The following is a 27,384-nucleotide window of genomic DNA, read 5'->3' as shown; positions in this document are numbered from 1 at the left end:
GTCAGGTCACAGATCTCTCAGTGGGTGAGCATCTGGGGGACAGTGACCACCACTCCTGGCCTTTAGCATTATCATGTAAAAGGATAGAATCAGAGAGGACAGGAATTTTTTTTAATTGGAGAAGGGCAAATTATGAGGCTATAAGGTAGAACTTGCGGGTGTGAATTGGGATGATGTTTTTGCAGGGAAATGTACTATGGACACGTGGTCGATGTTTAGGGATCTCTTGCAGGATGTTAGGGATAAATTTGTCACAGTGAGGAAGATGAGGAATGGTAGGGTGAAGGAACCATGGGTGACAAGTGAAGTGGAAAATCTAGTCAGGTGGAAGAAGGCAGCATACATGAGGTTAAGGAAGCAAGGATCAGATGGGTCTATTGAGGAATATAGGGAAGCAAGAAAGGAGCTTAAGAAGGGGCTGAGAAGAGCAAGAAGGGGTCATGAGAAGGTCTTGGCAAGTAGGCTAAAGGAAAACCCCAAGGCATTTTTCAATTATGTGAAGAACAAAAGGATGACAGGAGTGAAGGTAGGACCGATTAGAGATAAAGGTGGGAAGATGTGCCTGGAGGCTGTGGAAGTGAGCGAGGCCCTCAATGAATACTTCTCTTTGGTATTCACCAATGAGAGGAAACTTGACGGTGAGGACAATATGAATGAGGTTGATGTTCTGGAGCATTTTGATATTAAGGGAGAGGAGGTGTTGGAGTCGTTAAAATACATTAGGACGGGTAAGTCCCCGGGGCCTGACAGAATATTCCCCAGGCTGCTCCACGAGGCGAGGGAAGAAATTGCTGAGCTGCTGGCTAGGATCTTTACGTCCTCGTTGTCCATCGGAATGGTACCGGAGGATTGGAAAAAGGCAAATGTTGTCCCCTTGTTCAAAAAACGTTGTAGGGATAGTCCAGGTAATTACAGACCAGTGAGCCTTACGTCTGTGGTGGGAAAACTGTTGGAAAAGATTCTTAGAAATAGGATCTATGGGCATTCAGAGAAACATGGTCTGATCAGGGACAGTCAGCATGGCTTTGTGAAGGGCAGATCGTGTCTAACCAGCCTGATAGAGTTCTTTGAGCAGGTGACCAGGCATATAGATAAGGGTAGTGCAGTGGATGTCATCTACATAGATTTTAGTGAGGCATTTGACAAGGTTCCACACGGTAGGCTTATTTAGAAAGTCAGAAGGCATGGGATCCAGGGAAGTTTGGCCAGGTGGGTTCAGAATTGGCTTGCCTGCAGAAAGCAAAGGGTTGTGGTGGAGGGAGTACATTCGGCTTGGAGGGTTGTGACTAGGGATCGGTTCTGGGACGTCTACTTTTCGTGATTTTTATTAACGACCTGGATGTGGGGGTAGAAGGGTGGATTGGCAAGTTTGCAGCCAACACAAAGGTTGGTGGTGCTGTGGATAGTGTAGAGGATTGTCGAAGATTGCACAGAGACATTGATAAGATGTAGAAGTGAGCTGAGAAGTGGCAGATGGAGTTCAACCCGGAGAAGTGTGAGGTGGTACACTTTGGAAGGACAAACTCCAAGGCAGAGTACAAAGTAAATGGCAGGATACTTGGTAGTGTGGAGGAGCAGAGGGATCTGGGGGTACATGTCCACAGATCCCTGAAAGTTGTCGCACAGGTAGATAGGGTAGATAAGAAATTTTATGGGGTGTTAGCTTTCATAAGTGGAGCGATAGAGTTTAAGAGTTGCGAGGTAATGATGCAGCTCTGTAAAACTCTGGTTGGGCCGCACTTGGAGTATTGTGTCCAGTTCCGGTCGCCTCACTATAGGAAGGATGTGGAAGCATTGGAAAGGGTACAGAGGAGATTTACCAGGATGCTGCCTGGTTTAGAGAGTCTGCATTATGATCAGAGATTAAGGGAGCTAGGGCTTTACTCTTCGGAGAGGAGAAGGATGAGAGGAGACATGATAGAGGTGTACAAGATATTAAGAGGAATAGATAGAGTGGACAGCCAGTTCCTCTTCCCCAGGGCACCATTGCTTAATACAAAAGGACATGGCTGTAAGGTAAGGGATGGGAAGTTCAAGGGGGATATTAGAGGAAGGTTTTTTTACTCAGAGAGTGGTTGGTGCGTGGAATGCACTGCCTGAGTCAGTGGTGGAGGCAGATACACTCGTGAAGTTTAAGGGACTACTAGACAGGTATATAGAGGAATTTAAGTTGGGGGTTATATGGGAGGCAGGGTTTAAGGGTCGGCACATTGTGGGCCACAGGGCCTGTACTGTGCTGTACTATTCTATGTTCTATATTTTACCCCGTCATATTCACTTTTTCCTCAGTTTAGCGAGCTTCTTCTTTCCTTCCCAGTTCTGACAAGGGTCTTTCTTCCACCTGAAATAATTACTTTGTTTCTGTTTTCAAGTTGCAGAACTACCTTCTGAGTGTTTTCAGAATTTTCTGATTTTATTTTAGATTTCCAGAAACAATAGTTTTGTTTTATTTTCAACTTTTTATTTAACACCACCCTTAAAGCAATGGTGGTATGAGCTGCACTGGTACTCATTTTGCCACTAGCTTTATCAGGTGGGGGACGTGCCAGGCATCAGTGGAATCATTCCGGAAAGTGTTCTTACGGTGCTCTGCGGTCAGAGCAGTGGAGAGACAATCTGTTCTGAGAGTGTCAAGAGTGGACCCGGGAACCGAACCTTTCTTGCACACGAGCTACCTATATAAATTACCCTGCAGAGGCTCCGTTGAGTTTTGAGCTTTGCTGAAGAGAGACCAAAGTGCTCTGCAGTTAGATCATCATTTTCCCGCAAACAGCAGGATCCCACAAATAACCATCAGACAATATTTCCCAATTCCTCCGGCTGCCAGGCAGGCTAACTGGGGAGCCTGAAGGGCGTTCCCGCTCGTCGGTTCCAGTGATGCCGCCGGAGGTATTTTCTCCCTCCTTTGGTTAATGGAAGAAGTTCCATGCGGAAGATTTGCCTAACTACCCTCCCCCCGCCAAAAAAAAAACAAACTGTTCGAAGCTGATCCCGATTTGGTTGGTACACGGCTCCGATGTGTTGATGGACGGAATACCTGGAGCCTGAGTGACGCAGGTGATCGAGCCCCACCCGGCCTGCGTCACATCCTATACCGAGGGTTAACGAGCGGAGGGTGTGCAAACGCGGCGCATCTCCTTGCATTCGGGTCGCTACGGTCGGTGGAAGTCCGATAGGAACTGGTGATACACAGACTGCAAATTAAATCATCCTTCAAAAGCAGACAAAAAAAGTGCCTGGATTTGTAGACTGTACAGCTTCATCGGATGGAGACTGACAGAAAGCGCTGGTGTTCTGGGTGGGACTGACGAGTACCCTCCCTCTCCTACCTGGTAAGGTGTCGCTAACTATCGTTTAAAAATGCAGAAATTTGGCTAAAAGTGGCGTCGTGTTTCCTCATCCTTTCCTTTAGAAAACGGCCGGCGAACAGGTAACCTAGTAAAGCTTCGTACCTGGCAGGTGAATCTGAGGACGAGAAAAGGGTTGTGTGGGGCAGATGCTGTGATTGGGACCTCCTCATGTGGAGGGAAGGGGTCCCTATCCCTCACGGTCTACCTGCCCGCGGCTGGAGACTAGAAGTCTCCATTTGATTAGAGAATTTCGTTACCACGGAATTGTTACCATGATGTTTTCGCTTTGGGAAAGAATACTCAGCGGGTCAGACAACATCTTTGAAAAGATAAGTAGCATTAAATTTGTGCCCAATAACCTGGCGAAATCTCCAGCTTGTTTGAAGCTCGCTGCACATCTTCAATTAAATTCATCTGAAATGTCGACTCCGTTCGCCCTCCGCAAATGCTGCCTGATCTGTTGAGCATTTACCGCAATATCCGTATTTCAGATTTCTGTTTTAAAATGTACGGATCTTATTAGCAAGGCACAGGGATTTAATTTTCTAGTCACATGCCGCTGGGTGTTTCTGGCTATTTTGCCCTCCTCGCTCCTATAGTTTCTGCCCCTTGTTCCAAGAGAGCGTTTGCGCTCCGTTGCTTCATACGATACAGTGCCATGTGTGAGTGGCGCACTTTAATTTCCAAGAAGCTGACACTTAGTTAAAACACTGAGTCATGGATGAAAGGAGATTATAGTTGGGAGTTGAAATTCCAAGAAGACATATTTTATCAAAAGGACAGGTGGTTAGGTGAGGAGTGGTGTGGCTCTGTTGGTTTAAAAAAAAATGAAATCAAGTCATTAGAAGGAGGTGACATTGGATCAGATGATGTAGAATCCTTGTGGATAGAATTAAGAAAGTACAAGGGTAAAAAGACGCTGATAGAAGTTACATACAGGCCTCCAAAGAGCAGCCAGAATAGGGACTACAAACTACATTTGGAGATGAATAGAAAGGGCTTGTCAAAAGGGCAATATTGCCAAGGTCATGGAGATTTCAATATGCAAGTAGATTGGGAAAATCAGATTGATGCTGGATCCCAAGGGAGAGAATTTGTAGAATGCCTATGAGTTAGCTTTTTAGGGGTAGCTTGTGTTTGAGCCCACTAGGGGATCAGCTGTTCTGGATTGAGTATTGTGCAATGAACTGGATTTGATTAGGGAGCTTAAGGTAAAAGAGCCGTTAGGAGACAGTGATCATAATATGATAGACACCCTGCAATTTGAGAGGAAGAAGCTAAAGAATCAGTATTACAGTGGAATAAAGAGAAGTACAGAGGCATGAGAGAGGAGCTGGTCAAAGTTGACTGGAAGGGAACATCAGCATGGATGAGCAGAGCAGCAATGGCTGGAGTTTCTGGGAGCAATTTGGAAGGCACAGGTTAGGTACATCCCAAAAAAGCTGTAGTATTCTAAATTCAGGATAACACAATTGTAGCTGACAAGGGAAGTCAAAGCCACCATAAAAACAAAAGAGAGGAGATATAATAGAGCAAAAATTAGTGGGAAGTTACAGAATTAGGAAATTTTTAAAAGCCAACAGAAAGCAACTAAAAAGTCATAAGGGGGGAAAAGATGAAATATAAGGTACACTAGCCAACAATATCAAAGAGGATGCTAAAAGTTTCTTTGCAGATATATAAAGAGAAGTAAGAGTAGATAATGGACCACTAGAAAGTGACACTGGAGAGGTAGTAATGGGGAACAAGGAAATGGTGGGTGAACATCAGTTTTCACTTTGGAAGACATGAGCAGTTTGCCAGAAGTTCAAGAGTGCTCAGGGGCAGAAGTGAGTGTAGTTGTTATTACTAGGCAGAAGGTGATTTAGAAGCTGAAATGTCTGAATAAGTTACCTGGATCAGCTGGACTACACCCCATGGTTCTGTACGAGGCAGTTGAAGAGATTGTGGAGGAATTAGTAATGATCTTTCAAGAATCACTTGATTCTGGAATGGTTCTGAAGGGCTGGAAATATGCAAATTTCACTCCACTCTTCAAGAAGGGTGGAAGGCAGAAGAAATTAAAGTATAGGCCAGGTAGCCTGACTTTATTGGTTGGGAAAATGTTGTAGTTGATTGTTAACCCTGTTAACACTCAACCCTGGAAAATCTGGACAGCGAAGATGCATACATCAGGATGCTCTTTATTGACTACAGCTCGGCATTCATATTAATCAAACCAAGAGCACTTCCTTGTGCAACTGGATCCTCGATTTCATCACTTGCAAACCCTAGTGAATTTGGATTGGAAACAACATCTCCTCCACAATCATCATCGGCACAGGTGTACCACGAGGCCGTGTGCTTAGTCCACTGCTGTACTTGCTTTATACTAATCTCTGTAAGGCTAAGTACAGCTCTAATACCATATTTAAGTTTGTGTATAATACCACTGTCATTGGCTGAATCAGAGGTGGTGCTGAATCGGTACATAGGAGATTGATTGAAAATCTTTCACTCAGTGTCATGAATGCTATGATTATTGACTTTAGGAGGAGGAAACTAGAGGTCCATAGGCCAGTCCTAATTGGGCACTGAGGTGGAGAGGGTCAGAAACTTTAAAATTCCCGTGTTATCATTTCAGAGGAACTGTGCTGGGTCCGTGGTTTCTATGAAGAAAGCACAGCAGTGCTTCTACTTCCTTAGAAGTGTGTGAAGATTCAAACGTGACATCTAAAACTTTGACACACTCCTATGTGATGGAGAGTATATTGACCGGTTTAATCACAGCCTGGTATGGAAACACAAGTGCCCCTGCACAGAAAAGTAGTGGATATGGCCCTGTCCATCATGGGTTAAGCCCTCCCCACCATGGAGCGCTGTCACAGGAAAGCATCATCCATCATCAGAGATCCCCACTTTTCACGCTGCTGCCATCTGGAAAAAGATACAGGAGCCCCAGGACCCACATCACGAGGTTCAGGAACAGTTATTATCCCTTCAACCAACAGGCTCTTGAACCAGTGGGGATAACTTCACTCAACTTCACTCACCCCATTACTAAACTATTCCCACAAACCATGGACTCACTTTCAAAAACTGGTCACCTCATATTATTAGTATTTATTGCTTATTTATTATTAGTATGATTATTTTGTTTCTTTTTATATTTGCACAGTTTGTTGTCTTTTGTACATTGGTTATTTGTCCATTTTGTTGGGTGTGGTCTTTTATTGATTCAATTATGTTTCTTGTATTTACTGTCATTGCCCTGAAGACAATGAATCTCAGCATTGTATATGGTGAAGTATACGTATTTCGATATAAATTTACTTTGAACCAGCTGCCGTCAGGAACAATCCCATTTTCTCACTTTGCCCTCTCATTTCCCAGCGCCCTGCATTCTCTTACTTGTCCACCATCTCCTTTTTGATTTTGCTTTTAGCCATTAACCTACCCTCAGAGATATTTTACAGTCAACAACTAACCCACTGAATTTAATTACTTATGTGGTACTAACCTTAAACTATGTGGACCATTGAAGACCTTACAGTGGTGAAAGTTGATTGTGGGGAGCGTGGTTAAGTTCCATGCTTCAGCCTCTGCCTTGTCACCTCGGCTGTGTGGTTGGAAGAATTTCTACCGCACCTGTGCTGATTTTATTTTTTCTTGCGAGAGTTCAGGAAGGGTTATAAGATGGTGCAGTTCCAGTAGAGTCGAGAGCAGAGGCAGTACCTGAAATCTGTGACAATTAGTAGCTCGAGCACAAACCAGTGGCTCCGACACGAGTTTCCAGCGTTTCTTTTGTCCTAGAATAAAATCAAATACAAGGTGGGAACTTCTGTAGGAAGCTATTATTTCGGAAGTTCAGGGAATAGATTGATGGAGTTATTTTGCTGGAATCTTGTGTTTTTCTGACAGCTTCACTGTATGTCTTTATCAAGAGTGTGACCTTCAAGCAAAGAAGTTAGCTGGTTACTACCTGTATTCCTCTGTCAGCTGATGGATCAGTGTTTCTCCATGGTGAACACTCTGTTTGCGGACTTAAAATATGAGTTGGTTGAATCCTGGTGGGCAGATTGGATCTATAGCAGATTGTAACACAGGTGGATAGGGTAGTTAAGAAAGCTTATGGGGTGTTAGCTTTCATAAGTGGAGGGATAGAGTTTAAGAGTCGCGATGTAATGATGCAGCTCTATAAAACTCTGGTTAGGCCACACTTGGAGTACTGTGTCCAGTTCTGGTCACCTCACTATAGGAAGGATGTGGAAGCATTGGAAAGGGTACAGAGGAGATTTACCAGGATGCTACCTGGTTTAGAGAGTATGCATTATGATCAGAGATTAAGAGAGCTAGGGCTTTACTCTTTGGAGAGAAGGAGGATGAGAGGAGACATGATAGAGGTGTACAAGATAATAAGAGGAATAGATAGAGTGGATAGCCAGCACCTCTTCCCCAGGGCGCCACTGCTCAATACAAGAGGACATGGCTTTAAGGTAAGGGGTGGGAAGTTCAAGGGGGATATTAGAGGAAGGTTTTTTACTCAGAAAGTGGTTGGTGCGTGGAATGCACTGCCTGAGTCAGTGGTGGAGGCAGATACACTCGTGAAGTTTAAGAGACGACTAGACAGGTATATGGAAGAATTTAAGGTGGAGGGTTATATGGGAACCAGGGTTTAAGGGTCGGCAGAACAATGTGGGCCGAAGGGCTTGTACTGTGCTATACTATTCTCTGTTCTGTGTAACTGCTTCACAACTGATAAAACTTTCTTACAGAATGTTGGAAAGACCCAGTTTCTCTTTGCACAGATGCTGCCTGAGGGCTTGTTTGCTTCTTGTGTGTTCTGCATTCATTTCAGTTTTCTTGTACCTGTCCATTTTTCAGATTCATGTGTCTACTTGGTCTGATCACCACCAGTTTACCTATGACAGGTGCAACTGGGAGATGTAACTATTGCACAGCAGAGGCAAAATTCTGTCTTCATTCAGAATGCCCTCTGTTATGTTGTGTTTCACCCTCCCCTTGTCTTTCTCCCTCTCTCCCCCCCACCTTTTAAATCTACTCCTAATCTTTTTTTCCACATTGCTGCTGAAGAGTCATGACCTGAAACGTTGACTGTACTCTTTTCAACAGAGTCTGCCTGGCCTGCTGTGTTTTTGCAGCATTTTGTGGGTGTTGTTTGGATTTCCAGCATCTGCAGGGTTTCTCTTGTTTGTAACTAAATATTAGGCACTAAACACTAGAATACTACAGCACAGTACAGGCCCTTCAGTCCTCAATGTTGTGCCAACCCATATATTCCGGAAAAAAAGTACTAAACCCACATTACCCCGTAACCCTCTATTTTTCTTTCATCCATGTACCTGTCCAAGAGGCTCTTAAATACCCCTGATGTTTTAGCCTCCACCACCATCCCTGGCAAGTCATTCCAGGCACCCACAACCCTCTGTGTGGAAAAAAAAACAAACAAATAGACAACTTACCCCTGATATCTCCCCTAACTTTGTACATATGCCCTCTGGTGTTTGCTGTTCGTGCCCTGGGAAACAGGTACTGGCTACCCACCCTAAGCAAATACTTTGCTTACCACATTTTTTTTCTGGCAAACAATCATTGCAAGTAATAGTCTGTAACTTTGGACTTGGAGGCAACGCGGTGACATTTGTGAGGTAAGGCGAGGTGGCGGGCCCATTGCCAATAGTGTGAAAGGTTGGGCACAGGCCGAACTGAAGCCACAGGGTCCAGACCTCAGAGTGTGTCGATGCTACTGAACATGAAGTTCAGGCAGAGATTTACAGGTCGAATTGAGGTGGCTAAGTTCAGCCTATCCAAGCAGCAGAACCCATTTTTTTCTGGGCAGAGATTTGCAGACCAAATCAAGGCGGTGAAGTCCAGCATTTTGAAACGGCAGAACCCGTTGTTCAGATGGAGATTCAAACACCAGGCCAGATTGAAAAGATCAGGATGTCGAGACCCAAGGTGAGGTACTGGCCAGTTCAGATTGCCACTCGAAGCAGCAGAACCCGTTGTTCAGATGGAGATTCAAACACCAGGCCAGATTGAAAAGATCAGGATGTCGAGACCCAAGGTGAGGTACTGGCCAGTTCAGATTGCCACTCGAAGCAGCAGAACCCAGTGTTCAGATGGAGATTCAAGCACCAGGCCAGATTGAAAAGATCAGGATGTCGAGACCCAAGGTGAGGTACTGGCCAGTTCAGATTGCCACTCGAAGCAGCAGAACCCGTTGTTCAGATGGAGATTCAAACACCAGGCCAGATTGAAAAGATCAGGATGTCGAGACCCAAGGTGAGGTACTGGCCAGTTCAGATTGCCACTCGAAGCAGCAGAACCCAGTGTTCAGATGGAGATTCAAGCACCAGGCCAGATTGAAAAGATCAGGATGTCGAGACCCAAGGTGAGGTACTGGCCAGTTCAGATTGCCACTCGAAGCAGCAGAACCCAGTGTTCAGATGGAGATTCAAACACCAGGCCAGATTGAAAAGATCAGGATGTCGAGACCCAAGGTGAGGTACTGGCCAGTTCAGATTGCCACTCGAAGCAGCAGAACCCAGTGTTCAGATGGAGATTCAAGCACCAGGCCAGATTGAAAAGATCAGGATGTCGAGACCCAAGGTGAGGTACTGGCCAGTTCAGATTGCCACTCGAAGCAGCAGAACCCAGTGTTCAGATGGAGATTCAAGCACCAGGCCAGATTGAAAAGATCAGGATGTCGAGACCCAAGGTGAGGTACTGGCCAGTTCAGATTGCCACTCGAAGCAGCAGAACCCAGTGTTCAGATGGAGATTCAAGCACCAGGCCAGATTGAAAAGATCAGGATGTCGAGGCCCAAAGCAAAGTGGGGGCCAATTCACACCGCCGCTCTATGGCATTTACTCGATGCTGTGCTGAACTCTCTTGTGGACTTCAGGCCAGAAACACTGTGTGGTTGTGGTTACAGTTTGCATGATTTTTTTTCTTTGCATATTGGGTGTTCGTTTTTAGTGGGCTTTTATTCTGTGCCTTTCAACCACCTTCATGACACAGGTAAAGAGAGATGGAATGTCTGCATTTGCCTGGAATAATGCAGCTTCAGAAACTCTCAAGCAGCTTGGCCCCATCCAGGACAAAGCTTTCCACCCGCACTGACCCGCTAAACATTCATTCCCCCTCCACCAGCTCCCAGTAGCTACAGTGTCTATCATCTGCAAAATGCATTGTTACTGCCCAGGTTGCCCCGAACCCATGAGGGTTTGTACAAACACCTCTGCTTACAGGCCTCCCTCTAAACTCTGCAGCATCCTGACTTTCGATACTGCATCATTTTTTATTATCCCTGGATTCAAATGTCAGTGCTCCCTATCAGCAGTGAAACATAGAAAACCTACAGCACAATACAGGCCCTTTGGCCCACAAAGCTGTGCTGAACATGTCCTTACCTTAGAAATTACCCAGGGTTACCCATAGCCCTCTATTTTTCTAAGCTCTATGTAGCCATCCAGGAGTCTCTTAAAAGACCCTATCGTTTCTGCCTCCACCGCCGCCACCGGCAGCCCATTCCACGCACTCACCACTCTCTGCTTAACAAAAATCTTACTCCTGACATCCCCTCCATACCTACTTCCAAGCACCTTAAAACTGTGCCCTCTCGTGCTAGCCATTTCAGCCCTGGGAAAAAGCCTCTGACTATCCACACAATCAATGCCTCTCATCATCTTGTACACCTCTATCAGGCCACCTCTCATCCTCCATCGCTCCAAGCAGAAAAGGCTGAGTTTATTCAACCTATTCTCATAAGGCATGCTCCCCAATCCAGGCAACACCCTTGTAAATCTCCTCTGCACCCTTTCTATGGTTTCCACATCCTTCCTGTAGTGAGGCAACCAGAATTAAGTACAGTACTTCAAGTGGGGTCTGACCAGGGTCCTATATAGCTGCAACATCACCTCTCGGCTCCTAAACTCAATCCCACGATTGATGAAGGCCAATACACCGTATGCCTTCTTAACCACAGAATCAACCTGCTTGTCAGCTTTGAGCGTCCTATGGAATTGGACTCCAAGATTCCTCTGATCCTCCACACTGCCAAGAGTCTTACCATTAATACTATATTCTGCCATCATATTTTACCTACCAAATTGAACCACCTCACAGTTATCTGGGTTGAACTCCATCTGCCACTTCTCAGCCCAGTTTTGCATCCTATCAATGTCCTGCTGTAACCTCTGAGAGCCCTCCACACTATCCACAACACCTCCAACCTTTGTGTCATCAGCAAATTTACTAACCCATCCCTCCACTTCCTCATCCAGGTTATTTATAAAAATCACAAAGAGTAGGGGTTCCAGAACAGATCCCTGAGGCACACCACTGGTCATTTCTTAAATTAAGGTGGGCAATGTGCACTGGCCTGTCAGGAATGCTCAAATCCTGGAAATTAATAAAAAAGAAAATCTATCTCAGTATATGTGGAAGCTTTAGAGAGGGTACAAAGGAGATGCTGCCTGGATTAGAGAACATCTTATGAGAAAAGGTTGAGTGAACAAGAGACAACTGGATAGAGCTATATATATGATTGAGAGGCATAGATAAGGGGTTACAATAAATGTCTTTTCCCCAGAGCAGCAATGATCAATGGGTAATTATTAATATCACATGTACCTAGATACAGTGAAGCTCTTGTTTTACATACTGTTTATGCAAATCAGATTATTGCAAATTGCATAAGGTAAAATAATAACAATGCAGAATAAAGCATAACAGCTATAGAGAAAGAGCAGTGCAGGTAAATAAGAATGTGTGATATGTTTCGTAACTCCAGAAACTAATCAAAAGAAAGGCACACAAACTCGAGATTGTTTGTCTATTTAGTTTTTCTTCAAGTGAGGTGCTCACATATGACGTATGCCATTCATGTACTTTTGCATATAAACTCATAATGAATTATGTAAATATAGAATGCTTAAACAATATATTTATGATATTACTCAAAGGATACTGAAATAGTTATGCACCACACTCCTCCCTGCTTAGTTATGTACCCCACCTCAATATAGAACGTATCTCAACTCAAATATGTCTGTATATTAGAGGAGATGATAGCTAGGAGCTCCAGGGAGGTGGTCACCTCTAGGTTACAGGAAGCAGGTGAATGGGTGGCAGTCAGAAGAAGAAAGGGAAGTAGGCAGCCAGTACAGAATGTCCCTGTGGCCATTCCCCTTAATAACGAGTATAACATTTTGGGATATTGTTTGGTGGGGATGGGGCAACCTACCAGGGGAGATGCACAGCCTCTGGCACTCTGGAAGAGAAGGGGGCCAGAGGAGGAATGCAGTGGTGATAGGAGATTCCATAGTCAGAAGAGCAGATGGGAGAGTCTAGCTGGATAGAGAGACCCGGATGGTATGTTGCCTCCCAGCTGCCAGGGTCAGGGACATCTCAGATCCTGTCCACAACTTTCTAAAGGGGAGAGTGAGCAGCTAGAAGGCTTGATACATATTGGTACCAATGACATAGGAAGGAAAAGAGAGGAGTTTCTGTAGAGAGAATTTAGATAGGTAGAAAGCAGAAAAGCAAAACCACCAGGGTAGCAAACTGGATTTCTGCCCGTGCTATGCGCCACTGAGGGCAATAGGATGATTTGGCAGATGAATTGGTTCAGAGGCCAGGGTTTCAGACTGATGAATCATTGGACCTCTTCTGGGAAAAGAATAACGTATACAAAAGGGACAGGCTACACCTGGACTCAAGGGACACCAATATCCTTGCGGACAGGTTTGCTAAAGGTATTGGGAAGGGCTTAAACTAATTTGGCAGGGGGATGGGAACTGGAGTGATGGGGCTGAGGACAGGGATATTGTTTTACAGGCAGAGGTCATGTATAGTGAGACTGTTAGGAAGGACAGGCAAATGATAGGGCAAAATTGCAGTCAGTGGATGGGCTTCAGTGTAAAAGGGGGACAAATACAGGACTGAAGGTGATATACATGCAGTAGACAAAATAAGGTAGATGATCTTGTGGAGCAATTCGAGATTGGCATGTATGACATGGGTATTACGGGGTCACAGTTGAAAAACGATTGTAGTTGAAAGTCTTATATCCAAAGGTACACAATCTTTCGAAGAGGCAGGTAGATTGGGAAAATCAAGTTGATGCTGGATCCCAAGGTATAATAGTGGAATGCCTCTGAGAAAGCTTTTTGGAGCAACTTGTGGTTGAGCCCACTCGGGGGTCGGCCATGCTGGCTTGGGTGTTGTGTAATGAACCAGATATTATTAGGAAGCTTAAGGTAAAGGAACTTTTAGGAAACAGTGATCTTAATGTAATAGAATTCACCCTGAAATTTGAGAGGGAGAAGATAAAGTCGGATGTATTACAGTGGAGTAAAGGGGCATGGGAGAGGAGCCAGCCAAAATTGTTTGGAAGGGGACACTAGCAGGAATGATGGTAGAGCAGAAATAGCTGGAATTTTCGGGAGCAATTCAGAAGGCACAGGATAGATACATCCCAAAGAAGAGGAAGTATTTTAAAAGCACGATGACGCAACCATGGTTGGCAAGGGAAGTCAAACCTAAGATGACAAAAAAGAGGGGGCATATAATAAAGCAAAAATTAGTGGGAAGTTAGAAGATTTGGAAATTTTGAAAAACCAACAGAGGGCAACTAAAATAACCGGGGGAGGGAATAAAATATGAATGTAGCTAGCCAATAATATCAAAAATGAAAATATTAAATATCAGAAGTTTTTTTCAGATATATAAAGAAGATGTTGGACGTGAAAATGATGCTGGAGAGGTAGTCATGGGGACAAGGAAATAGCAGGTGAACTGAATAAGTATTTTGCATCTGTCTTCACTGTGGAAGACACTAGTAGTATACTGGAAGTTCGAGACTGACAAGAGTCTGAAATGGGTGCAGTTGCTATTACTAGGGAGATGGTGCTTGGGAAACTGAAAGATCTGAAGGTAGGTGTGTCACTAGAACCTGATGGACTACACTCCCCAGGTTTCTAAAAGAGGTAGCTGAAGAGATGTGGAGGGATTATCAATGATCTTTCAAGAATCAGTAAATTTTGGCATGATTCTGGAGGAATGGAAAATTACAAATGTCACTCCACTCTTCAAGAAGGGAAGGGGGCAGAAGAAAGGGAAGTATAGGCCAGTTAGCCTGACCTCAGTAGTTGGGAAGGTGTTGGAATCAATTGTTAAGGATGTAGTTCTGGAGTACTGGGAGGCACATAATAAAAAAGACCGAAGTAGCATGATTTCCTCGAGAAAATCTTGCCTGACAAATCTGTGAAATTCTTTGAAAAAAAATAACAAGCAGGAAAGACAAAGGAGAATTGGATGGATGTTGTGTACTTAGATTTTCAGAAGGCCTTTGACACAGTACCGCATATAAGGCTGCCAAACAAGGTAAGAGCCCAGGGTATTATAGAAAAGATAGCAGCATGGATAGAGCATTGGCTAATTGACAGGAGGCAAAGACTGAGAATAAAGGGATCCTTTTCAAATTGGCTGCCGGTGACTAGTGGTGTTCCACAAGGGTCTGATACAAAGATAAGGTGAGGACCAGGTAGTGTTGAGGAAGCAGAGAGGCTGCAGAAGGACTTGGATTAGGAAAAAGGGCAAAGAGGTGGCAGAGTCTGGAAGTGCAAGATCATGTGCTTTGGTAGATGGAATAAAAGCGTAGACTAGGTTCTAAATGGGGAGAAAATGCAAAAATCCAAGGTGAAAGGGGATTTGGGAGCCCTAAAGATTAATCTGCAGAGTGAATCATGGTGAAGAAGGCATAAGCAATGTTAGCATTTATTTCAAGAGGATTAGAGTATAAAAGCAAGGACGTAATGCTGAGACTGTATAAGGCACCTCAGAGTATTGTGAGCAGTTTTGGGCCTCTTATTTAAGAAAGGATGATATTGGAGAGGATTCAGAGGAGGTTCACGAGTATGATTCCAGGAATGAAAGAGCTATCATATGAGTAGTGATTAAAGTTCTAGGCCCATACTTGCTGGGAGTTAAAGAATAAGGGGGGATCTCATTGAAATGTATTAAATGTTGGAGGGCCAAGGTAGACTGGATGTGAAGAGGATGTTTCCTTTGGTGGGGGAGTCTAGGACCAGAGAGCACATCCTCATAATAGAGGGATGTCCATTTTGAACAGAAACGAGGAGGAATTTTATTTAGCCAGATGATGCTGAATCTGTGGAATTTGTTGCCACAGACAACTGCAGAGGCCATGTCACTGGGTGTGTTTAAGGTGAACATTGACAGGTTCTCTACTTGTCAGGTTGTGAAAGGTTATGGGGAGAAGGAAGGAGAATGGGATTGAGGGGGAAATGGGTCAGGCATGATGAAGTGGCAGAGCAGACTTAAGGAGAATTAGGCCCAAATAGCCTAACTCTGTTCCTACGTCTTATGATCTTATGGTCTTGTATATAATTGTGTAGAAGAATGGTCCTCTTCTGATCTTAAAATTTCCAAGTGCCCACTTTTGATCACCTCTGTAGTCCCTCACTAGGGCTGCTTGTGCAGAGGTGAAACTTCAAACCTTCTTGTTTGAATTGCCTTCAATTTGTCTCAGCTGATTATCCTGCATACTCATTCTGACGTAGGGTTTGAAGAGATCCAAGTGTAAACACAAAGGACAATATGCAAACGGCATAGCTGCTGAGCTGTTGGTTGTGGAGTGTGCTGCAGTGCGATCTGAGGTGATAAGTTCAAGGGAGAGGACAAGTAGCTATGTTTGGCAGGAACTTATAGTAATTGACAAATCCTAAAAAAAGTCCACAGCTGTGATGTGTGCTTTGGCCGTGGGGCATCCACCAGTGCTTGGAATTAGCACACTTGTGTAAATCTTGTGCATCAATGGTGTGACCACAGTAAGTGATGCTTGGTTTAAAGAATTCACACTTGTTGTGTTGTACTCTAAGTCCATGCTATTCTAAGCTTTTTAACAGTGTCCTGAGATTTTGGAAATATTCCATGTCATCCTCACTAATAACAATGATGTCATCCAGGTAACACTGAGTGCCTGGGCAGTCTTGCAATTCCTGGTCCATAGATTTCTGCCGGGGTGCAGATGCTACTCCAGAAATATCCCTCTTCTGTTGATAAAGCCCTTTGTGAGTGTTTATAGCAAGATACACTTTAGATTCTTCTTCCATCTCCATCTATAGGTAGACCTCAGTTACGTGCACTTTGCTGAAGTGTTCTGCTCTAGAAAGGTTTGTAAAGACATAGAACCATAGAACATTACAGCACAGAAACAGGCCTTTTGGCCCTTCTTGGCTGTGCCGAACCATTTTTCTGCCTAGTCCCACTGACCTGCACCTGGACCATATCCCTCCATACACCTCTCATCCATGTACCTGTCCAAGTTTTTCTTAAATGTTAAAAGTGAGCCCGCATTTACCACTTCATCTGGCAGCTCATTCCATACTCCCACCACCCTCTGTGTGAAGAAGCCCTCCCTAAAGTTCCCTTTAATCTTTTCCCCTTCACCCTTAACCCATCTCCTCTGGTTTTTTTCTCCCCCAGCCTCAGTGGAAAAAGCCTGCTTGCATTCACTCTATCTATACCCATCATAATTTCATATACCACTGTCAAATCTCCCCTCATTCTTCTACGCTCCAGGGAATAAAGTCCTAACCTATTCAACCTTTCTCTGTAACTGAGTTTCTCAAGTCCTGGCAACATCCTTGTAAGCCTTCTCTGCACTCTTTCAACCTTATTTATATCCTTCCTGTAAGTTGGTGACCAAAACTGAACACAATACTCCATTCGGCCTCACCAATGCCTTATACAACCTCATCATAACATTCCAGCTCTTATACTCAATACTTTGATTTATAAAGGTCAATGTACCAAAAGCTCTCTTTGCAACCCTATCTACCTGTGACACCACTTTTAGGGAATTTTGTATCTGTATTCCCTGATCCCTCTGTTCTACTACACTCCTCAGTGTCCTACCATTTACCTTGTATGTTCTACCTTGGATGTTCTACCTTGGTTTGTCCTTCCAAAGTGCAATACCTCACACTTGTCTGTAATAAACTCCATCTGCCATTTTTCAGCCCATTTTTCCAGCTGCTCCAAATCGCTCTGCAAGCTTTGAAGACCTTCCTCACTGTCCACTACACCTCCAATCTTTGTATCGTCAGCAAATTTGCTGATCCAATTTACCACATTATCATCCAGATCATTGACATAGATGACAAGTAACAATGGACCCAGCACTGATCCCTGTGGCACACCACTGGTCACAGGCCTCACTCCCACTAAAATTATCTTATCTTCAGTAGAAGCTCCTGGTTGAATATGTGCAGGCTTCAGTTCAGGATCTCTAAAGTGCCATTCAAGCTTATTTTGTGGAATTACTGAAACAGCTGAGCCACTGTCCAGTGCAATTTTAATGAATTTGCCACTCAGTTCTGGTGTAAGCCATATTGCTTGTCTCTTGTTAGTTTTCACATTGGGTATTTAGTCTGTGTCATTCTCATCATCAGATTTTTCATCAATAACATGCAGATTAGTGTTGTCTTTGAAACTGCAACTTGACCTTTACTCTTTACTGTGCAGCCCATTTATATATGTCCACCTGACATACTTTTTGTACGTGTCCTACTTTGTTGCATTTTCTACAAGTTTCCCCTTTAACCCTGCATTGGTCTGGCGTATGTGGTCCCTAGCAAAATGGTAACAGAATTTGTTCAAGTAGGTAGGTTTTTTTTAATATTGTAATTTTATTCATGTTCACTCTCACTCCTAATTGCAACTCAATTGTACCTCTGGCTGCTGTTTCCATTGAAGCAGCGATATTGAACTGCTATTTTAAATGTGAGTTGTTCATAATGAAGAGCCATTTCTGAATGCTTTCTTGTAAAATTCCACAAACTAAACAATCCATCAATGCATCTTTAAACCCATCACTGAACTAACAATCCTCGGACAGTTTCTTCAGTTCAGCCTCAAAAGCTGAAATAGACTCTCCTTTTTAATTCCGCTTATGAAACCTGAAGCATTCTGCAGTCAACAGTGGTTTCGGTTCTAAATGCTCGTGCTTATTTTCACAATATCAGCAAAGCTTACTTCAGCTGGTTTGGTTGGAGCAGTCAAACTTTGAAACAGACGATATGTTTTTCCACCTATTGCACTAAGTAAAACTGGCACTCGTTTCTTTTGGTTATTCTGTTTGCTTTAAAATACTGCTCAATTCATTATCATCCACTTATCTGCTGTGCATTTTAATGTGTCTATCTTTCTAAATGTAGACAACCATTTCTGCTTTTTAAAAAATTTATTATCATTATCATCCAATGTTCCCCGTTTATAAACCCATGGCATTTTGCTTGTTCATTTTGTCAATTTTCTGCCTTTTTAAATTTGAATATCTCTCTCCCCTTAAGAAACAGGTGCTGCACTTCAATAGGTAGGTAGTCATCTCCAGTTCATGTTAAAACGTCACCGTCACCACTATTATGTATTGTAACTCCAGAAGCTAACTGAAGGAAAAACACAGGAGCCCGTGATATTTGGTTGTCTCAGTGTTTCTTTAGTGAGACGCTCTTCTACGACGTAGTGGTGTAATGGTGCATGCTGTTCAGATACTCCTTACAAATTGAATGTACTTACAATATTACTCAAATATGACTAAAATATTAAACTTGCTGCAATGTGCACATTCATAATGATTATGAGGTCAAGAGTACATCTTATCATACAACAAACTGATAACGGTGGGATAGTCCTTCAGCCTGTTGGTACGTGCTGTCAGGCTTGTTTTCGGGCTTTTGTATGGGAAAGGGCAGAGAACGTCTAGTGAGTGTGATTTCTGAGTGTGCTAGCTGATTCTTCTAAGGTGAATGAGGGAAGTTTAGGTGAGATGTCAAAGGTAGGGATTTTTACACTGAATTGTTGGTGCCTGAAATGCACTTCTGGGGGTGGTGATAGAGATTGATATGGTGGGGACATTTGAGAGAGTCTTAGCTACACACATGGACGTAAGAAAAAAGGGGAGGATTATGGGCTATGTCGGAGGGAAGGTTCTGCTGTACAGCTGTGTTCTGTGGAGTCTGTGAAATTGAATGAGAGTTTTGGCTCACCCTCTGTCATCCTCTGCACCCTGACCAGGATAAGTATGAGGAGAGGTCCATTTTCACTGACTACTGTCTTGGCCAACATTATGCCGTGGAAGGGAGCAGTAACATCCCATGTGCTTGTTTTAGATGGCGCTGGTGAAGCAGTGACAATTTGCTGGTAGCAGACAAAACTAATAACTACTTTATTAGTCGCACTTTTTATGGAAAATTATCACTGCAGTGAATTGCCTGGAACTTCCCTTTTGGAGTTGAGCTTTTGAACCCCCTGTACAACCTGGTATTTCTGCGTTACGAACTATCGAAGGTGCAGGAGAGCTGCAGTGAAGCAAGGTGGCAGGGCCTGGGCCTGAGAGGGGAGGAATAAGCCAATGCTTGACTGATGTAAGCACTGGGCCAAATTGGAAAGACCGGGTATGAGCTGAATTGAAATGGTGGGTCCCAGGCCCAAGAGGCAGGGCCCAGGTCTGAGTGTGAGGAACAACCTGATGTTTGGCAGATTTAAGCACTGGGCTAGAAACAAGAGTGTTCCGTTCACTTCTTAGCAAGGTTTACTCATCTCTGCACTGAATTGAGACTGTTGCCTGCAACTAACAGGACCCTGGATCAGCTGTGACTGGCTTCATGGCTATGGGCTCACTTTCATGAACTTCAGTTCTGAATGTTGTTTGCTTGCTTTTATTATTTGCATAATTTTTTTCTCTACACATTTTCTGTTTGACAGTTTTTAATGAGCTCTATTAGGTTTCTTTGTTCTCTAGCTGTCTATAAGAAGATTAATCTCAAGGTTGAATAATGTATACATGCTTTGTTAACAAGTGTATTTTGAACTTTGTCTTCCTGTTTCTTACTCCCTCTAGTAGTGCTGCACTTTTCTCTGAGGTTGCAGGAGAGTTGTGTGTCACTGAAGGTAAAGCGGAGATGATTTGGGTGATGTGACTACTGGAGATGAACAACAAGCAGATTTTACAATTTCAGATTTCTGATGCAGTAGTTCTGAGTGTGACGTGCTGAAAGGTTATTGGTTTGGACATGGTTGGACATAGTCATTGAGAAGAGTATTAGATTAGATTATTATCTGAGTATTAGATTATGAGGACACTCAGTCCTCGTTTATTGTCATTTAGAAATGCATGCATTAAAAAATGATATAAGTTTCCTCTAGAATGATATCACAAGAAAACACAGAACAAACCAAGACTAAAACTGACAAAACCACATAATTGTAACATATAGTTACAATAGTGCAAAGCAATACCATAATTTGATAAAGAGCAGACCATGGGCATGGTAAAAAAAAAAAGTCTCAAAGTCCCGACAGACCCATCATCTCACGCAGGCGGCAGAAGGGAGAAACTCTCCCTGCCATGAACCTCCAAGCACCACCAACTTTTACAGCTTGGGGCGCCAGAGTTTGGAATTCAATTCCAGTGCATTTCTGAGGAGTCTGTATGTCCTACCTGTGGAAATTTGTAGGTTTTAGCCGGGTGCTCCAATTTCCTCCCTGTTGTGTATGTGGCCTGGTTACACAACAACGCTATTAGTAAAAATGCTGGAGACGGGAGCTAAGTTTCATGGTTCTTTACTGGCAGAATCCAAACTTGGCACACATGTACAGATCAATATGTGCCTGATAGCACATGCTGAATATGTGCCTAATAGCGCATTCAACGATGTGTTACTAAAACATAAAGTAAGCCCTTATTATACTGTAGGCTATATGGTACACTTCTCCCCTTTTATTAGTGTACTAACAGTTTTTTTTAACTGGGGCACTATGCTAAACAAATATGTTTACCCTTAACATATAAACACCTACCATTTGTTTACTTGGTAACAATAATATCAAATTATGACAAAGTAAAGTAATAATATCAATTTATAATGAGCCTTTTTTTTTACTTTTGGTCTAAGACCTGTTTATAACTCAAGTCTCTTGGGGGGGAGGGGGTCTTCTCTAGATTGTCCGGCACTGAAGCAAATAGGTCTTCGCTATATTGACTGGAATAAATTAAACAATCCACAAAATGGCAGGTTCCAGCCATAAAGAGTAGTCACCTCCATCTTGTAAAGATGTCGAAAGCAAAGTGAAATCCGTGAAAAGGTGAATGTTATTCTTAAAAATATGTACAATCATCAAAACTGAGATGGCATTGGAAAGTGTCTTCAAATAGTGTGTCCTTCAGTCTGTCAATAAACTTGTTTGTTTTAATACCAATTTCCATATAAAAGTCATGAAAAGTTGACCTCTGAGCATAGGGAGTTGAGAAGATGTGAGCCTCCAACTTGCTAAGAGTTCGAGGCAGCAGATCGCCTCCATATAATAGACTCCTCTATGCAGTTGTCCTAGGTATATATGCATCTTTGTGCTATCACTTGTCTTCCTTACCCATATCTCATCTGTTCCAACTGAGCTAATTACACAGCCAATCTTCGTATTCTCCTTAGATTCCAAATAGATAGCCTGACCTTTATGATACCACCTCTTATCATAATATAATTTTCCATCTTCTATTTGTGCTTCATATCTTTGTGCTGGTGATTCAGCAGGAGTGCTGGGAAGATACTCAGGAGAAGACGGAGATACTGGTCTTTTTGGGGATTTAAGCTTATTGACAGTTCGCAGATCTTCCATTATCTGTTCATCTGTTAACAAGTAATTTAGCTGTGCAGGTGCAGGTTTTTGTCTTTTGTCTGTAATTGGAGCAGGGTCATTCGGTCTCCTCCTTAGTTTCCTAGTCATTATTGGCTTTATCTCCATAGAATCTCCTGTGAGTTTCATTGTTAGCCTCTCATTCTCAATCATCTTTTTCTTTTCTTCTAACTCGATCTTTTTATCTTCAAATTCCTTCACTGCTGCTTTCTTTTCTTTAATATAATTCCTTTCTACTTGTTCTGTCTCCAGTTGCAGAAAAAGCTCTGCATTTAGTATTGTTTTCTTGTATTGTTGATCTAGTTTCTTCATCCTTTTCTTATACTCCTGCAAAGTGCCTTCGTGTAACTGCTGTAGCTGTCTTTTGAGAGATGTCAATTTCTCCTGGTACATCTGCTCTTTTACTTCCAGGTAGTCTTCATCATCCTGCTAATTGGCAATATCTGTCTCCCTTGCATCCTCTGTATCTTCATCCAAGTTGCAGCCATGGATACTGCATTCGTCCTCATCGTCGACACTATCTAACTCCTCCTCGTCATTGTAATAGTTGACAATAGGTGAGAGGAGAGCTGTGGACATCTACCCTGCCGAGCTGCCCTCCTTTGTTAACGCATCTAGTGCCTTGATGGTGTACCAATCCATTTGGATTTTCCTGAGCCATTCACGTCCTAGCAATGGTGGTCCTCCATTTTTCAGTACATAGAGGTTCAGCTGCTGTGTTTTGTCTCTGTAGGTCACTGTCACTTTAATTTTACCTTTGGGACACACTTTCAGTCCTGTGTAAGTCTTTAGCAGTAGTTTAGTTCGTTTCAGAGATGTGTGAAAAAACAGTCATTTGTAGTCATGCACAGAGATCACTGTTAAAGCTGAGCCTGTGTCCAACTCCATTTTCAGTCTGATGCCTGCCACTTGTGGAGTGATCCTTATTACTCTTCGATCATCTGTCTCTTTCAAGCTGTGAAGTTGCAGACAAGATAATTCACTTTCGGCTGAGTCATTTTCATCAGAACTGCTTTCTTCCATGTTGTGTACATTGTTGTGTTTTCCTTTCTGGGATTTCTTGTTTCTTTGTATTTTGCCCTTTTTCTGCTGTTGACTAGTTTTGCATACTCTGCCAATGTGGCCCTGTTTGCCACAGTTTCTGCATTCTTTGTCTTTAAACCAACAGTCTTCGGGGTCATGTGACATATTCCCACAACTCTAACATTTCCTTCCGTCATTTCTGTTCAGTGACATTTTATTTGTGACATATTCCAGAGATTTTTGTTGTATCTCAGAAGCACCCTGTTCTGCTGTTTCCGTTGATATTGTAATGTTCAGCGCCTTCTCTAATGTAAGGTCCCTTTCACACAGGAGCTTCTTCTGTGTGGTTTCACAGTGCATGCCACACACTAACCTATCCCTCAATGCGTCCGATAGACCAGCTCCAAATCGACAACGTTCTGATAATTTGCACAATTCAACATAATATTCAGAAATGCTTTCACTTTTGCTCTGACTCAGTTTATGAAATTTAAATCTTTCAGCAATGACCAGTGGTTTGGGGTTTAAATGCTGTTGGAGAGTGTCTACTATTTGCTTGAACGTTTTGTCAGCTGGCTTTTCAGGGGTTAACAAGCTCCATAGCAGCCCGTGTTTTTTTGCTCCCATAACACTGCGTGAGATGCTGGCTTTCTTTTCATCCTTAACACAGTTAGCATCACAATACAACTCCACTATTTCAATGCAAGTTACCCAGTTTTCAATGCCACTATCAAATGCTGTAATGGTTCCAATCATTGCCATCTTTGTTATGTTAATTAAGCCCTGTTCTCCCCTTATTTTCCTTTTTGACTCGCGTGTCCTTTTTACTAGCACCACGAATGCACTCCAGCTAGATGTGTGTGTCGCTCCTTTTTATCTCCCTTCTGGGGCAGGCAGACCCTCAGTCCCTGGGGGTCAGTGCCGGCTGTGGTCTCAGCTGGACATGCTGCGACTCTGACTGTGTCTCTTGGTCTCTCGGCATTTCCGGCCCTGGCTGTGCTCCCATTTCCTTCCAGACTCATGGCCTTGCTCTGCCTCCTCCCCACTCTCCCTGGCTTGTTCCTTGCACTCTTCTTCCGAGTGTCGTTATCAGCTAAAACACGGTGTTCTGATAAGATGTAGGTTCATTAACCTCGTTGCCAATTTGTTGTGTATGTGGCCTGGTTAAACAATAACATTATTAATAAAAATGCTGGAGACGGGAGCTAAGTTTCATGGTTCTTTACTGGCAGAATCTGAACCCGGCACACACGTACAGATCAATACGCGCCTAATAGCACATTCAGTGATGTGGTACTAAAACATAAAGTAGTCCCTATTATACTGGAGGCTATGCAGTACACTCCCACAGTCCAAAGATGTACAGGATAGATGAACTGGTCATTGTGAATTGTCCCATGATTAGGGTAGAGTTAAATTGGGGCTGCTGGGGCAATGCATCCCACAGGCTGGAAGGGCTTACTCCATGCTGTAACTCTAAGTGACTGAATAAAGAGTGATCATACATGGAACGAGCTGCCAGAGGAAGTGGTTGAACCAGGTACATTTAAAAGGCATTTGGGCAGGTTAATGGATAGGAATGGTTTAGAGCAGGGGTTCCCAACCTGGGTCCACAGATCCCTCGGTTAATGGTATAAAAATGGTAATGACATTAAAAAAAAAGTTGTGAACCCCTGGTTTAGAAGGATATGGGTCAAACGCAGATGAGTAGGACCAAAGTGCTTGTTTCCGTGCTGCATGACTCTGACTAATTCATTGCTTTGAAATGAGTAAACGGTGTTTCCTACAGCTGGGGCACAAGAAAGAGGCAAAAGGTATTATGCAAATATAGATTACTACTGCTTAACAACACACATAAAATGCTGGGGGAAATTCCGCAGGCCAGGCAGCATCTATGGAAAAGAGCAAACAGTGGACATTTTGGGCCAAAACCCTTGAGCATTTTGTGTGTGTTGCTTGGATTTTCTGCATCTGCAGATTTTCTCTTGTTTGTGATTGGATTGCTACTGTTTAATGTTAATTTGCTTTTTGTGTCCACATTTGTGTCAGGCAGCCTTTCAAGACCATGGTGTACAATATTGAAAAACTGAAAAGCTCAGCTGAGCAATGCCCTGAGAAGGAGCCGCAGCCAGTGTTGTAGATGCAACGGAAAGGAACCTTTTGGTCATTGTCTCCATCACTTGCACGAACTAATTCCTTGAAAGTTGTTACTCTGTGTCTTTTAGGCATTTACTTTGGACATTGTCCAAGCCTTGCCCTTGTTCAAACTGAACACCTATCAGTAGGTGTGCATGAATTTAAATTATTACATAAGTGAGATTTATTTGTTTTGAGTTACTAATTCTGTACAAATTTTTGCAGTGTCACTTATCTAACAATAGCTCAGGCCCTAAATAAAAATAATCTACAATAGTGTTCAGAGTCCTCGAGTCATGGCTGAATCTCATTGAAACTATTCCTCAGCTTTCAACCAGCACTTTTAATTTAATGGCCGTCTGCCTCACTTTAAAGTTTATTGGACATCTCTGCCGTATTTTTAATAAAAAGAAAGAAGTTGAAAACTTAAGCAATTTTAATATTACAGTGCCAAGGTAAATAACCAAAAGGTTATTTGATATTTCAAAAGTAGTTGATTATTAATGGATATTTTATTGTATGTACTATTGTTTAAAAACTTGTGAATGTAATTTAACAGTATGACTGAGTCAGTGTATTCAGTTGATCAAAGAGGAGTGGGTTGTTTTTATCACCCAGTATTGTTTCAAACCCCACCCATGAGATTTGTTTTTCAAATCAGATACTAGATTGCTACAGTGTACACACGTCTTGCTGGGTTCTCTTCCGTGACCCAGAGTGTTGGCTGTTGATTACAAAAAAAACCATAACCGATGTGTTTGTAGTGTTTGCGTGGTCTATATTGTGATTAAACTCTGTCCCTGCCACACCTGTCCTTGGAGAAGAGAGCAGAAAGGAAACTGCGATAGGTGTGATGGTCACCTGTATCCTTCACCTCCACCTCTGCAAGCTTGTTTTGACAATCTGCTCCCTCATTAGATGCAAAGTCTGAGCATCTACTCTCCTGTGATGTGGCTGGACAACCCACCATCCTGTCGTCTTCATGAACACTTTTGTCTTCTTGATGGCCAGTGTCTTTCTGCACTAATCGGCCCATTGGGTCTCCTTGGCCATTTAGGACTGAAATAAGGAGAAATGTCTTTACACAGTATATGGAGAGTTGAATTCTCTGCCTGCAGAGACTTCATAATTTGTCACATTCAAACCTGAAGTCAATAGATTTCTGAATATCAAAGCGAGCCAGGCATTACATGGGCTATTGAGGTAGGTCAACCATGATCCTGTCAAATGTCAAAGCAATCTCTGATCCTGCTCCTACATCTTACCAAACCTTTAAATTCCTCTTCTCTACTGAATTCTTTAATCTTTTTTACTTTTTATTACCTACAGGACCAATCTTTCACTTAACCCCAATGCTTCCTCCCTGCATCTGTCAGTTTGATATTCTTTTGCTTTCATCTCAGAGGTTTTTAAATAGTGGGGCAACTAAACTTGCAGCAGAAAAGATCATGAAAATAAGGCAGACCGCTAGAAGCTTCTAAATATTTGGATAGTATCCCTGACATAGTAACGATTATATCAGTGATCTCGAGAGGAAGAAGTGAACGATATTAAAAAGAAAGGTAGATGCATCCATGGTAGATGCCAAAGTAGACTGGATGATTGCTCACTCAATTCTGTTCATAGAGAACAAAGGACTGACATGCAGAGGAATGTCAGTCACATGAACATGTGGAACTTAATTTGAAACAACAAAGGAAACAGATTTAAAATTTGGTATGATGTTTCCAAGGGTGTTTGGCACATGTGTGATGCTATGGAGAGGATCAGCAGTGGCAGCCTTGGACATCGGGATGTATAAATGCTATTTTGGATGCCACCATAGAGCTTAACGTTACTTCTCTGTTTGTATAATTTCAGAGGGGAACACTTCTAGAACCACATTTAATGATATTTGCATCTTTTCAGGTTTTGTCATTGTGTGATTCATTCTAATGACCCTCCACTGCAACTTCAGTACCTCAAATCGATGTAGTAAGTACCCTACTTAATTTTGCATTTCCTTTTCTGTAATTGCACACATTCACATGCTGATTCCAGTCTCACCCTAGTGAGGAAACAGTGGCCTGCTGGGCTGTTGGAACTGTCTGCTGGTGAAATGTCCTTGCCTGTAGCTGCAGTAAGATGGAAGAACACAACAACTTAAGGA

General features: G+C 42.9%; 1 protein-coding gene and 1 pseudogene across 1 annotated transcript in view; one reads left to right on the top strand and one right to left on the bottom strand.

The window, feature by feature from the left end:
- The first annotated feature begins 3,116 nt into the window (after positions 1 to 3,116).
- Positions 3,117 to 27,384, top strand: part of LOC140188577 (tyrosine-protein kinase STYK1) — a 90,119-nt gene continuing 65,851 nt past the window's right edge. Inside the window, exons 1-2 of the mRNA XM_072244994.1 lie at positions 3,117 to 3,332; positions 27,144 to 27,209. Coding sequence (XP_072101095.1) covers positions 27,170 to 27,209 — 40 coding nt within the window. The 5' untranslated portion in view covers positions 3,117 to 3,332; positions 27,144 to 27,169. The remainder of the gene's footprint in view (positions 3,333 to 27,143; positions 27,210 to 27,384) is intronic.
- On the bottom strand, positions 15,871 to 22,655 carry LOC140188671 (sin3 histone deacetylase corepressor complex component SDS3 pseudogene; annotated as a pseudogene).

Source organism: Mobula birostris, chromosome 27 (genome assembly GCF_030028105.1).
Source record: "Mobula birostris isolate sMobBir1 chromosome 27, sMobBir1.hap1, whole genome shotgun sequence".
NCBI lineage: Eukaryota > Metazoa > Chordata > Chondrichthyes > Myliobatiformes > Myliobatidae > Mobula > Mobula birostris.
This window is presented reverse-complemented; position numbering and strand designations above follow the sequence as displayed.